Source organism: Ostrea edulis, chromosome 6 (assembly GCF_947568905.1).
Source record: "Ostrea edulis chromosome 6, xbOstEdul1.1, whole genome shotgun sequence".
Lineage (NCBI taxonomy): Eukaryota > Metazoa > Mollusca > Bivalvia > Ostreida > Ostreidae > Ostrea > Ostrea edulis.
Genome location: NC_079169.1, coordinates 84,038,471 through 84,052,654, shown reverse-complemented (window position 1 = coordinate 84,052,654; position 14,184 = coordinate 84,038,471). Strand labels below are relative to the sequence as shown.

The window sequence follows — 14,184 nt, the reverse complement described above, 5'->3', positions numbered from 1 at the left end:
AAAGCTGAGATTTATATGAAAGCTTCCTTATATAATGCAGATTCTAAATTGTTAAAATCATGGCCCCCGGGGGTCGGATGGGGCCACAATAGGGGACCAAAGTTTTACATACAAATATATAGGAAAAATCTTTAAAAATCTTCTTCTCAAGAACCACTAAGCCAGAAAAGCTGAGATTTATATGAAAGCTTCCTTATATAATGCAGATTCTAAATTGTTAAAATCATGGCCCCCGGGGGTCGGATGGGGTCACAATAGGGGGTCAAAGTTTTACATACAAATATATAGGAAAAATCTTTAAAAATCTTCTTCTCAAGAACCACTGAGCCAGAAAAGCTGAGATTTGTATGAAAGCTTCCTTATATAATGCAGATTCTGAATTGTTAAAATCATGGCCCCCGGGGTCGGATGGGGCCACAATAGGGGGTCAAAGTTTTACATACAAATATATAGGAAAAATCTTTAAAAATCTTTTTCCCAAGAACCACTGAGCCAGAAAAGCTGAGATTTATATGAAAGCTTCCTGATATAGTACAGATTCTAAATTGTTAAAATCATGGCCCCCGGGGATCGGATGGGGCCACAATAGGGGGTCAAAAGGTAAAAAAAATTCTTTTTTTTTTTCGTTTTTTTTTTTTTGATATAGTGCAGATTCAAGTTTGTTAAAATCATGGACCCCGGGGATTGGATGGGGCCTCAAGGGGGGCATCAAAGTTTTACATACAAATTTATAGGAAAAATCTTTTAAAATCTTCTTCTCAAGAACCACTGAGCTAGAAAAGCTGAGGTTTATATGAAAGCTTCCTGATATAGTGCAGATTCTAAATTGTTAAGATCATGGCCCCCGAGGGTCGGATGGGACCACAATAGGGGGTCATAGTTTTACATACAAATATATAGGGAAAATCTTTAAAAATCTTTTTCCCAAGAACCACTAAGCCAGAAAAGCTGAGATTTATATGAAAGCTTCCTGATATAGTACAGATTCTAAATTGTTAAAATCATGGCCCCCGGGGTCGGATGGGGCCACAATAGGGGGTCAAAAGGTCAAAAAAAATTTTTTTTTTTTTTTTTTTTTTTTTTTTTTTTATATAGTGCAGATTCAAGTTTGTTAAAATCATGGACCCCGGGGATTGGATGGGGCCTCAAGGGGGGCATCAAAGTTTTACATACAAATTTATAGGAAAAATCTTTTAAAATCTTCTTCTCAAGAACCACTTAGCCAGAAAAGCTGAGGTTTATATGAAAGCTTCCTGATATAGTGCAGATTATAAATTGTTAAGATCATGGCCCCCGGGGGTCGGATGGGGCCACAATAGGGGGTCAAAGTTTTACATACAAATATATAGGAAAAATCTTTAAAAATCTTCTTCCCAGAACCACTAAACCAGAAAAGCTGAGATTTATATGAAAGCTTTCTGATATAGTGCAGATTCAGGTTTGTTAAAATCATGCCCCCCCCCCCCCCCTCCCGGGGTAGGATGGGGCCACAATAGGGGATCAAAGTTTTACATACAAATATATAGGGACAATCTTTAAAAATCTTCTTCTCAAGAACCATTGGGCCAAAGAAGTTCACATTTACATGAAAGCTTTCTGACATAGTGTAGATTCAAGTTTGCAAAAACCATGGCCTCCAGGGGAAGGTTTGGGGCCATAATAAGGACTACGGTTTTACATGCAAATAGATATGGAAAATCTTCTGATATGGACCAAGGTGACTCAGGTGAGCGATGTGGCCCATGGGCCTCTTGTTGGTTTTACAAATGTATTTTGAAGTTTATAATGTTGCAAATTCTTTATGTGTCTATTTGAATAAAATTAAAAAATTCTGCCAAGTTGATAAAATTATTACATAGTGAAATGTTTTCTGTAGAAATGTCTCGCACCTTGCCCAAGCCCAGGCGGCCCCGTTTATGAATGGTGGTGGTGGATCCACTCGCTTCGGGGGTGGAGACAACTGTCCCAGGTGTGGAAATCGGGTTTATTTTGCAGAAGAGGTTCGAGCTTTGGGAAAGAAGTATCACAAGCTGTGTCTGAGATGTGGTAAGGATATTTATATATCTGTGTTAGATGTGGTAAGGATATATATCTCTCTGTTAGATGTGGTAAGGATATCTATATCTCTGTGTTAGATGTGGTAAGGATATTTATATCTGTGTGTTAGATGTGGTAAGGATATTTATATCTGTGTTAGATGTGGTAAGGATATTTATATCTGTGTTAGATGTGGTAAGGATATTTATATCTCTGTGTTAGATGTGGTAAGGATATCTATATCTGTGTTAGATGTGGTAAGGATATCTATATCTGTGTGTTAGATGTGGTAAGGATATTTATATCTGTGTTAGATGTGGTAAGGATATCTATATCTCTGTGTTAGATGTGGTAAGGATATTTATATCTGTGTTAGATGTGGTAAGGATATTTATATCTCTGTGTTAGATGTGGTAAGGATATCTATTTCTCTGTGTTAGATGTGGTAAGGATATCTATATCTCTGTGTTAGATGTGGTAAGGATATTTATATCGCTGTGTTAGATGTGGTAAGGATATTTATATCTGTGTTAGATGTGGTAAGGATATTTATATCTCTGTGTTAGATGTGGTAAGGATATCTATTTCTCTGTGTTAGATGTGGTAAGGATATTTATATCTGTGTTAGATGTGGTAAGGATATTTATATCACTGTGTTAGATGTGGTAAGGATATCTATTTCTGTGTTAGATGTGGTAAGGATATTTATATCTCTGTTAGATGTGGTAAGGATATCTATATCTCTGTGTTAGATGTGGTAAGGATATCTATATCTCTGTTAGATGTGGTAAGGATATCTATCTCTCTGTTAGATGTGGTAAGGATATTTATATCACTGTGTTAGATGTGGTAAGGATATTTATATCTCTGTGTTAGATGTGGTAAGGATATTTATATCTCTGTTAGATGTGGTAAGGATATTTATATCTCTGTGTTAGATGTGGTAAGGATATCTATATCTGTGTTAGATGTGGTAAGGATATTTATATCTCTGTGTTAGATGTGGTAAGGATATTTATATCTGTGTGTTAGATGTGGTAAGGATATCTATATCTGTGTTAGATGTGGTAAGGATATTTATATCTGTGTGTTAGATGTGGTAAGGATATTTATTTCTCTGTGTTAGATGTGGTAAGGATATTTATTTCTCTGTGTTAGATGTGGTAAGGATATCAATATCTCTGTGTTAGATGTGGTAAGGATATTTATTTATCTGTGTTAGATGTGGTAAGGATATTTATTTCTCTGTGTTAGATGTGGTAAGGATATCTATATCTCTGTGTTAGATGTGGTAAGGATATTTATATCTCTGTGTTAGATGTGGTAAGGATATTTATATCTCTGTGTTAGATGTGGTAAGGATATCTATATCTGTGTTAGATGTGGTAAGGATATTTATATCTCTGTTAAATGTGGTAAGGATATTTATATCTCTGTTAGATGTGGTAAGGATATTTATATCTCTGTGTTAGATGTGGTAAGGATATCTATATCTGTGTTAGATGTGGTAAGGATATTTATATCTCTGTGTTAGATGTGGTAAGGATATTTATATCTGTGTGTTAGATGTGGTAAGGATATCTATATCTGTGTTAGATGTGGTAAGGATATTTATATCTGTGTGTTAGATGTGGTAAGGATATTTATATCTCTGTGTTAAATGTGGTAAGGATATCTATATCTGTGTTAGATGTGGTAAGGATATCTATATCTCTGTTAGATGTGGTAAGGATATTTATATCTCTGTGTTAGATGTGGTAAGGATATCTATATCTGTGTTAGATGTGGTAAGGATATCTATATCTGTGTTAGATGTGGTAAGGATATTTATATCTCTGTTAGATGTGGTAAGGATATTTATATCTCTGTGTTAGATGTGGTAAGGATATCTATCTCTCTGTGTTAGATGTGGTAAGGATATTTATATCTGTGTGTTAGATGTGGTAAGGATATCTATTTCTCTGTGTTAGATGTGGTAAGGATATCTATATCTCTGTGTTAGATGTGGTAAGGATATTTATATCTGTGTTAGATGTGGTAAGGATATTTATATCTCTGTGTTAGATGTGGTAAGGATATCTATATCTCTGTGTTAGATGTGGTAAGGATATTTATATCTCTGTTAGATGTGGTAAGGATATTTATATCTCTGTGTTAGATGTGGTAAGGATATCTATATATCTGTGTTAGATGTGGTAAGGATATTTATATCTGTGTTAGATGTGGTAAGGATATCTATATCTGTGTTAGATGTGGTAAGGATATTTATATCTGTGTGTTAGATGTGGTAAGGATATTTATATCTCTGTGTTAGATGTGGTAAGGATATTTATATCTGTGTTAGATGTGGTAAGGATATTTATATCTGTGTTAGATGTGGTAAGGATATTTATATCTCTGTGTTAGATGTGGTAAGGATATCTATATCTCTGTGTTAGATGTGGTAAGGATATTTATATCTCTCTGTGTTAGATGTGGTAAGGATATTTATATCTCTCTGTTAGATGTGGTAAGGATATCTATCTCTCTGTGTTAGATGTGGTAAGGATATCTATATCTCTGTTAGATGTGGTAAGGATATCTATCTCTCTGTGTTAGATGTGGTAAGGATATTTATATCTCTCTGTTAGATGTGGTAAGGGTATTTATATCTCTGTGTTAGATGTGGTAAGGATATTTATATTTCTGTGTTAGATGTGGTAAGGATATTTATATCTCTTTGTTAGATGTGGTAGGGATATTTATATCTCTGTGTTAGATGTGGTAAGGATATCTATATCTGTGTTAGATGTGGTAAGGATATCTATATCTGTGTTAGATGTGGTAAGGATATTTATATCTGTGTTAAATGTGTAAGGATATTTATATATCTCTGTTAGATGTGGTAGGGATATTTATATCTCTGTGTTAGATGTGGTAAGGATATTTATATCTGTGTTAGATGTGGTAAGGATATTTATATCTGTGTTAGATGTTGTAAGGATATTTATATCTCTGTGTTAGATGTGGTAAGGATATTTATATCTCTGTTAGATGTGGTAAGGATATTTATATCTGTGTTAGATGTGGTAAGGATATTTATATCTCTGTGTTAGATGTGGTAAGGATATTTATATCTGTGTTAGATGTGGTAAGGATATTTATCTCTCTGTGTTAGATGTGGTAAGGATATCTATATCTCTGTGTTAGATGTGGTAAGGATATTTATATCTCTGTGTTAGATGTGGTAAGGATATTTATATCTGTGTTAGATGTGGTAAGGATATTTATCTCTCTGTGTTAGATGTGGTAAGGATATCTATTTCTCTGTGTTAGATGTGGTAAGGATATTTATATCTGTGTTAGATGTGGTAAGGATATTTATCTCTCTGTGTTAGATGTGGTAAGGATATTTATATCTGTGTTAGATGTGGTAAGGATATTTATCTCTCTGTTTTAGATGTGGTAAGGATATCTATTTCTCTGTGTTAGATGTGGTAAGGATATTTATATCTCTGTGTTAGATGTGGTAAGGATATTTATATCTCTGTTAGATGTGGTAAGGATATTTATATCTGTGTTAGATGTGGTAAGGATATTTATATCTGTGTTAGATGTGGTAAGGATATTTATATCTCTTTGTTAGATGTGGTAAGGATATTTATATCTCTGTTAGATGTGGTAAGGATATTTATATCTGTGTTAGATGTGGTAAGGATATTTATATCTCTGTTAGATGTGGTAAGGATATTTATATCTGTGTTAGATGTGGTAAGGATATTTATCTCTCTGTGTTAGATGTGGTAAGGATATCTATTTCTCTGTGTTAGATGTGGTAAGGATATTTATATCTCTGTGTTAGATGTGGTAAGGATATTTATATCTGTGTTAGATGTGGTAAGGATATTTATCTCTCTGTGTTAGATGTGGTAAGGATATCTATTTCTCTGTGTTAGATGTGGTAAGGATATTTATATCTGTGTTAGATGTGGTAAGGATATTTATCTCTCTGTGTTAGATGTGGTAAGGATATTTATATCTGTGTTAGATGTGGTAAGGATATCTATATCTCTGTTAGATGTGGTAAGGATATTTATATCTCTGTGTTAGATGTGGTAAGGATATTTATATCTGTGTTAGATGTGGTAAGGATATTTATATCTGTGTTAGATGTGGTAAGGATATTTATATCTCTGTTAGATGTGGTAAGGATATTTATATCTCTGTGTTAGATGTGGTAAGGATATTTATATCTTTCTGTTAGATGTGGTAAGGATATTTATATCTGTGTTAGATGTGGTAAGGATATTTATATCTCTGTGTTAGATGTGGTAAGGATATTTATATCTTTCCAGTTTCAAATTTCAGTAAGAAAGAAAACAGGTCAGATGATATTTTGTAGAGGGATTCAATAGATATTCTTTGTTATAAATAAAGAACTTGCATGTACCGTGTAGAGTTTTGTCAGTGCGTGTGATTTTTTTTCCAGCGAATTGTAACAAAGGCTTGGACAGTACTAACTGCACTGACCACGGTGAGGAGGTGTACTGCAGGTCTTGCCACGGGAAGCTCTTCGGACCCAAGGGTTATGGCTTTGCTTCGGGAGCTTCAGGACTCTCCATGGATACAGGAAATCCACACCAAGTGACAAAACAGTAAGTAGATGTCTTAGCACTGATAAATATAACTGAGGAAGATTAAGTTTGTTTCTGACTCTCTGTAGTATCCTTCCTTTTAATTGGCTCCTGGTTATTTTCATTGTTTTGCCTGTTCTCGGTATTAAATTCATGATTTTTATAGCCAATGCCATTCTATGTAAATGTCATTTCTAGGTTTATATTCACTGCTTTATTGATTTTACAGTTTTGGCCAACAGTGAAAGTAGTGTATATTAATTTACAGTGAAAATAAGACTGTATGCACTTGTAAAAGTGGACAGAATTTCAGCAGTGAAGTAGAATGTACACTGTATCAGTATATTAATAAAAGCCTTGACAATGCATTGCCTGTGTCTGTAGGAATGTCTCCTCCTACGCTGTGGCCCAAGCGGCCCCACTGCTGGAGAATGAACAACGAAGAGAAGTGGGTAATGGAATGTCGGACATTTGTGGAAGGTGTAACCAAGCGGTGTACTTTGCAGAGAAAGTCATGGGAGGTGGTGGTGTAAGTTTCATCGACCGATAAAGATAGGGGCTGAAAATGATGAAACTATGTAGATCGCATGCAGCTGGTTTTAAAATTTGAAATTCCTTCCATGTTCTGTGTTTTAAATCTGTTGAACAGTTATTGTTTTGATTGTTTTTGTTGTTGTTTTTTTTTGCAATGTGTAGAATTATTACATGGTCTTCATTGAAAATTTATACGGATTGTTAAAAAAATGTCTAGTGACCGTAAAGCGCTGTGTATAGTGCACATAGGTATTATACCAATCCCATATTTAAAAAAGAATTTCTAAGAGAAGCCTCGGTTCATGCATTATACACATCTATAGAATGTGTGTGCAAATTTCTGAAGTTTAGGTCAAATCCCCCCAGGATGAATAATAATTAATTCAGTGAAAGTTGTGTACTTATTGCACCATATATGATTAGTTTTGTCATCTCCATGAATAAACATGTACTTAAAAATTTTTGGAAGATAGTAAATTTATTCACGTTTCAAAATGAGAATAGACTTCAATATATTCGCATTAAACAAGTGTTGTGTAATTTTTGCATACAGTAGAAGGAAGGCTGAATGAAAGGGGGGGGGGGGGGGGGTTTGTTGTTTCTTAAATGAAATGTATACTTGCTTACATGTATGAAATAATTCAGAATTTCCCACAAATAATGATATACATCAGAAGATTCCTATAGTGATTCCTATAGTGATAGGGGTTTTCTGTTTTGTAGATTTACCACAAGAGCTGCTTTAAGTGCACCGCATGTGGTAAAAATTTGGACTCCACCACAGTGACTCAAGCAGAGGGTGATATTTTCTGTAAATGTGAGTTTTAACCTTGTTATTCACAATATTCAGGTGTAAAGAAAACAATCAACTCACAGTAGTTGACATTTATGCTTGCCATCATTGTGGCGTCAGATTTGTGGACACCGTTTGAAAAGTACGATGTGTATACTGTTGTATCATCAATTTCCATGGACATAAGTTTGTGGATCTATAAGAATAAGATTGGGTTTTGTTAACTGATGGTTTTGTTAAGGTAATTGATTGGGTTTTGTTAACTGATGGTTTTGTTAACTGATGGTTTGGTTAACTGATGGTTTGGTTAACTATGGTTTTGTTAACTGATGGTTTTGTTAACTGATGGTTTGGTTAACTGATGGTTTTGTTAACTGATGGTTTGGTTAACTAATGGTTTGGTTAACTGATGGTTTGGTTAACTGATGGTTTTGTTAAGGTAATTTCGTGGACAGCTACTATATGTTCTTTATGTCAGAACAGAAATTGTATTAGGTTGAGCACTGAATTTCATGGTGTTGCACAACCATTAAAACAAAGTATTCAAGGAAGAATTTATTGAATATTGTTTAATGTCCCTCTCAAGAATATTTCACTCATATGGAGACGTCCCCACTGCCAGTGAAGGGCTGCAAAATTTAGGCCTATGCTTGGCACTTATGGCCTTTGAGCAGGGAGGGATCTTTATCGTGCCACACATGCTGTGACACGGGGCCTCGGTTTTTTGCGGTCTCATCCGAAGGACCACCCCATTTAGTCGCGTCTTACGATAAGCAAGGGGGTACTGAGAACCTATTCTAACCCAGATCCACGGGAATTCAAGGAAGAAGTGATGAAACCAAAATGGTAATTAAGAAGCAAACTATCATCAACATGGAGAACATTTAAGGTAGTGATCTCAGTGATTAAAAATGGGGAAAGGAGGAGTGATCTACATGTATCCTTATTGATTTCTGTATGAAAGGTCAGGTAAAGGTCACAATCTGTGATTGAGTGTAACGATGTTGTGGACACCGTGAAAGCAGTACTATTCCAGTTTTCTGGACCAAGACAGATAGATATGGAGATAATTTCTAGGTCAGTGGTCAGGGTCACTGAATATGACAGTGTTGTGGATACTCTATAAATAGTAATACCATAATATTCTTGTAGCTTGTTATGGAAAACACTTTGGACCAAAAGGATTTGGATTTGGACAAGCTTTACAGCACACTGGGTGAGTGGTGGAGAATCTAGAATTTGTACAACGGACCTCGGCGGTGGAGCGTCTCAACACCAAGAGCATTACAATGTATTAACTGTGTTTTATCAAAGTTAAAGTGTTGTCTTTGTTTAAATTTGATGTCAGGTTCTCGAGTTTGTGTTTAAGCATTGGTTCTTTTGCTTAGAGATTATATTTTATACCCCTCACCCAGAAAGAGGAGGTATCCTGCATTACATCAGAACATATTTGTTTTTCTCAGAAGTGACCAATCATAGAGCTGAATAATATTTGATATCAAGCTTCATCTGAGTTCACTATATGTATATGTAGTACCGTAGGCATCATCAGATTTGTACTTTATCTACTTGTATACTAAATACATCTAGATATATATGTCTCTTTAATGTGATGCAAGTACATGTAGATAAGATGTTTGTTGCATTTTTTTTTTTAATAAGGAATCACAACTTCTTGATGTTGATATTGAGTTGCCTCTTGTTATCGTACGTGAAACATACCATGTTTATGACTTATGTCGTATGCTGGGTCTGTTATGGGATTCAACATAAATGTAAAAGCCAAATGTGAAAGTTAGGGGTGTATACACTGTACATGTTTCTTTGTGAATAGCCAACACTTCGTCTTGTTTTAGAAGTTCTTGCGTATTTTATATGATTAAAAAGGATGTTTTTTTCCTCTATATTTTTAATTTCTCATCTTGATAGTAAGTCTAACTTTAAGTTTTATCAGATATTTTACTTATTTTCAATGGCTCATTGAAAGTATGATTTTAAGTATTATATGTCATCTTTTTTTAAGGAAAAGTGTCTCTTTTAAAGTGTCATCTTTTTATTTATCCACTTTTAAAATTTTAATTTTAAATTTCATGATTGTAATATTGAATATTTATTTTTTAATTAATTTGTATTTTGAACAAGTTTGTCAGTAATGCAAAATTCTATGAGTGCATGGTTGTCATTCCAGACTTTTCAATTTAGATTAAAGTATTCACACAAAAAACAAAGACTCGCACAATTCATATTTCTCATCATCATCAGATACAGCTGACATAAAAAAAATTCTAATCATCAGATTCAACTGACATGAATTTTTTTTTCTTTACTCTCCGACTAATTTTATGGATTAATGGTGTGTATTTGGGAATATGAAATTGAGTATTTTGACTTAATATAAGCAGAACTATGTAATAGCAGGGCATACTATGAGTGCTCTGTAGAAATTATATGATTTGTACATGTATTTTGTGGGGACGTTGTAACTTATTTCTTTTTGTGTGTTTGAGCATTAGATGGTTCACTCTCATTTAAAAGATACAAGTCACATATAAGTTGTGTATGAGTTTTAGCTCACCTGAGATGGTTCACTCTCGTATGAAAGATACAAGTCACATACAAGTTGTGTATGAGTTTTAGCTCACCTGAGCTGAGAGGGGGTTAAAAACTATGCATAGCAGAATTATTTAATTTGATTGAAGTCTTCTCAAGAATTTCAAGGGCATGATTTGTAATATTGGTATGCAGGCATTCTCATGTAATGTAGATTCAAGTTTGTTCAAACCATCACTCTAAGGGGTAATGGCAAGTTCACAATTGAAAAATAATTTTCTCAACAGTACACTTTGCAAAGTAATAAGCTTGCATCGTTTTGTAACATATGTACATGTAGTATAAATTTATTCAGACATTCAGGACTGGAATAGGAGTGGAAATTCTTAAAGAGCTAAACATTGAAAAAGTCTTTAAAAGTCATCTTCACAAGAGCCAAGGGAAGAGTTTATGAAGTAAATGAACAAACAATGATACACATTCATTTTCAGAGGTTAGGATGTTGATGTAGCGGGGTTTGAAGTTTTCCTAGGGAAGGTGTAGCTGGTTAGGTGATATGGCCCATGGGACTCCTCTTTTTAGACTTGCAGATATGCTCTTTTGCATAAATATTAAGTGTAAAAGATCAAGGTCACTGAAGGTGGAATTATAAAATTCCTTGGCTACAATATTTTGAGGACATTTTGTATCGGATTTCTCTGACTTTTTCCGGAATGTTTTCTTTATAAAAGGATTTGGTTTCTTTTGCTTTTCAAGTTTAATTAAAGGTCAAATGAATTGATTATCATATTGAATTAAAGGTCAAAGGACAATGTCACTGGCATACTCCTATTGCAAGGGATGTCCCACTTTACGAATTTTCATGCTAATTATCCACATTTTGGTTATCCTTGATACAGATCCTTCCGTTTGTTTATTATCTTTAATAGGTTGTGAGGCATCATCCTGCACTTTTTTGTTATTTATTATTGACTACTATACTCCAAAGATGTTGTAATTTTGATTCTTGTATATTGCATGTTTATACTATGTAGCAACATCAGAATAGGCTCGCGTGGTATTAGATGTCGGGGATAGAAGAAACACCCATTTTGTCACAAGTTCATGGTTTCTTAATTTAAAGGGAGTTGGTCTTTTTGATTGCTTCTGAGAATTAAAATAAATTGGAAATAAAATTGGGTTACTTATATAAGGCACTGAAAGAATTGAATGGGATGGTTTGAAATGAAATTTATAGAAAATTCTGATGGGTACAGTAAAAAACACTTGTAGCAAAGAACTGGGGACGGGCAATTTTGATTCGTTATAAACCTAACTCATTATATTCAATAAGTTCATAAAATGTTTTGAAACTACAGGGAATGAAAATAGCTTCACTGTAAATGTGAATTCATTATAAGCATGTTCACTGTTACCATGATCTACTGTATTAGAAATTTGGTTTTATTTTGCAAAATGGCATTGACAAGGCAGGAAAGATTATTGTCGAGCGAATTGGATATTGGACTGATAAATCGGATAAGGAAATAATCTTTATATACCTGTAGGGAAATACGAATTTTGTAAGTGTTGGTGAAAAATGAGCTGATAATACTGAAGTAGAGGGATTAGATGTATAGAGAGGATGGTCATCAGGAATAAAAATCATACAGAAAAAAAATACATTCTCCTATATCCAAGCCAAAATTGCCTGTACAGAGACACAATTTTTTTTCTCCATGATCCTTTTTCAATAAGTTCACTTCTACCCCACACTGGGTTATCTTGTCATTTGAGGCATTTAGATAATGTCTCCTACTTGCACAAAGCACAAGTTTTGTAATAATGGACCTCCATGACTAGAAAGGTTTTACAATTGATACACTGAATACAAGGAATTTATGATGACAGGATTTTGGATGTTTACAAATTTTTAATGACACATTTTGAAACTTCCATTTAAGACGAGAACATTCATTGATTTGTGTGATATAGGAGTATGTTTAGGATTTTTATGCTGTGTGTAAGTAGGAGATTTATTTATTTTATACAATGACGATATCAAATTATGTTGAATACAGGTATTTTTAATTTTGTTTGAAGAAAGTAATTTTTAATTTACAAGCATTGTTCCAGTTTATTTGGCACAAGTTGTATTTACTATTTGTATACATATACTTCTGAAGCCTTTGAAAATTATTTTGTTGTCAGATTTGTGTACATATATAGAATCTTTTAGCTTGTACCCAGTACATATACAAGCAACTGCAGTACGATATACATTGATCTGTATTTCACATAGACCAGGCCATGCTTGGAATTCTTCACGGAGCTCTCTTTTGTTTTGCATAGTTGTTTCCACATATCTCAGAAAATGTTTTTTTTTTATCATTTTATGTCATCAGTGCAATGGATTGTTTAATCTAGAGCTTTTCTTTTACAATTTCTTAAAATCTCGTTAATGAAAATACTTCTGGTCTAGCACTTATTATACATTTATCTTGCACAAGTCTTGGAAGGGACCAGACCAGACCTACAATTGTTTTCTCTCTTCTAAGTGGAATTAAAAGTATTGAAGGGACCAAACCAACATTTTAACCCTTTATCTGGTGCTCAGTAACTAGTACACAATGTATTGTTATAGATGTCAGTGTTGTAATTAATAAATGGAATGTGTAAAAAGCTTTGATTTTTTTGTTAATTTTCTCTGGTAAAATTTCTACTGGTATATCATCCATTCTTTTTAGGTCAACATAATCTTTCAAGTACCTGTAATGATCAGTGGTGGTCATTGATCTCTTTTTACAAAAAATTCTTATGACTTGGATAAGTTTCCTGTCTCAGTTTTGTCGTTAATCTCAGCGAGATTCGTCGAGGCTGGATATTTGGACTGACGCCTCTTCCGAAGGGTCCAAATATTCAGCCTCGACGAATCTCGCTGAGATTAGGTTGTCGTGTACTCAGGTGAGTGCCACAATGTGTATGAATGCAAAATTATCAACTATGTATCTATCTAGTTTTGTTCATTCAGAATTATATGAGCGAAAACTTATAAAGAAATGCAGCGTTTTGGAATGTTCATCTTAATCATAAGATTTTTAGGTCAATTGAGTGATATGGGTGACTGATCTATTGCTATTGATCTGCGTCCGTCGTCATCCGTTAACAACTGAACATTTATAACTTCTTGTTAACTGCCATTCCAGTTCTTTTGCAATTTTGGTGTGAAGCATGTTACGGCTAAAGGGGACATGAGTTATTAATTTTTGGGACTCCTGCACCCTTGGGAGCCCATAGATGTGGGACAAAACTTCTAAAAATTACCAATTTCCTAAAATCTTTTTTATTTTGTGAAAAGGATCACTGAACTTTAGGGCAGTTTTACCTGGAAGAGCTACTGATCGCAGTACCCGCCAATACTCTACATTGTTCGTGAATTTTGTGTTGACATTTAAGAATTGTAGAATTTGCAGAAACTACTTGAATCGCGTATCAACCTATAATGGGAGATGGGTAGGAGACCAAAAAAAGTATAATTTCATAGGTATGAAATTAAAACATTGAAAATAATACAGATTTTTATTTTAAATGCTATATTTTGCTCTTGGAAACGTGTTTGTAGTAATTTTGATAGGCCTCCTTGCTTCAAGTTCGTAATATGGAGGGATGAACTCGTTT

General features: G+C 34.1%; 1 protein-coding gene across 4 annotated transcripts in view; it reads left to right on the top strand.

Moving 5' to 3' along the window:
* Nucleotides 1–13,191, top strand: part of LOC125646077 (muscle LIM protein Mlp84B-like) — a 23,801-nt gene extending 10,610 nt beyond the window's left edge. For all 4 annotated transcript variants that reach the window (XM_056141063.1, XM_056141062.1, XM_056141061.1 and 1 more), the window contains 5 exons: nucleotides 1,877–2,046; nucleotides 6,506–6,671; nucleotides 7,035–7,179; nucleotides 7,908–8,001; nucleotides 9,130–13,191. In XM_056141063.1, the coding sequence (XP_055997038.1) occupies nucleotides 1,877–2,046; nucleotides 6,506–6,671; nucleotides 7,035–7,179; nucleotides 7,908–8,001; nucleotides 9,130–9,197 (643 nt within the window). In that variant the 3' untranslated portion in view covers nucleotides 9,198–13,191. The remainder of the gene's footprint in view (nucleotides 1–1,876; nucleotides 2,047–6,505; nucleotides 6,672–7,034; nucleotides 7,180–7,907; nucleotides 8,002–9,129) is intronic.
* Nucleotides 13,192–14,184: the final 993 nt, after the last annotated feature.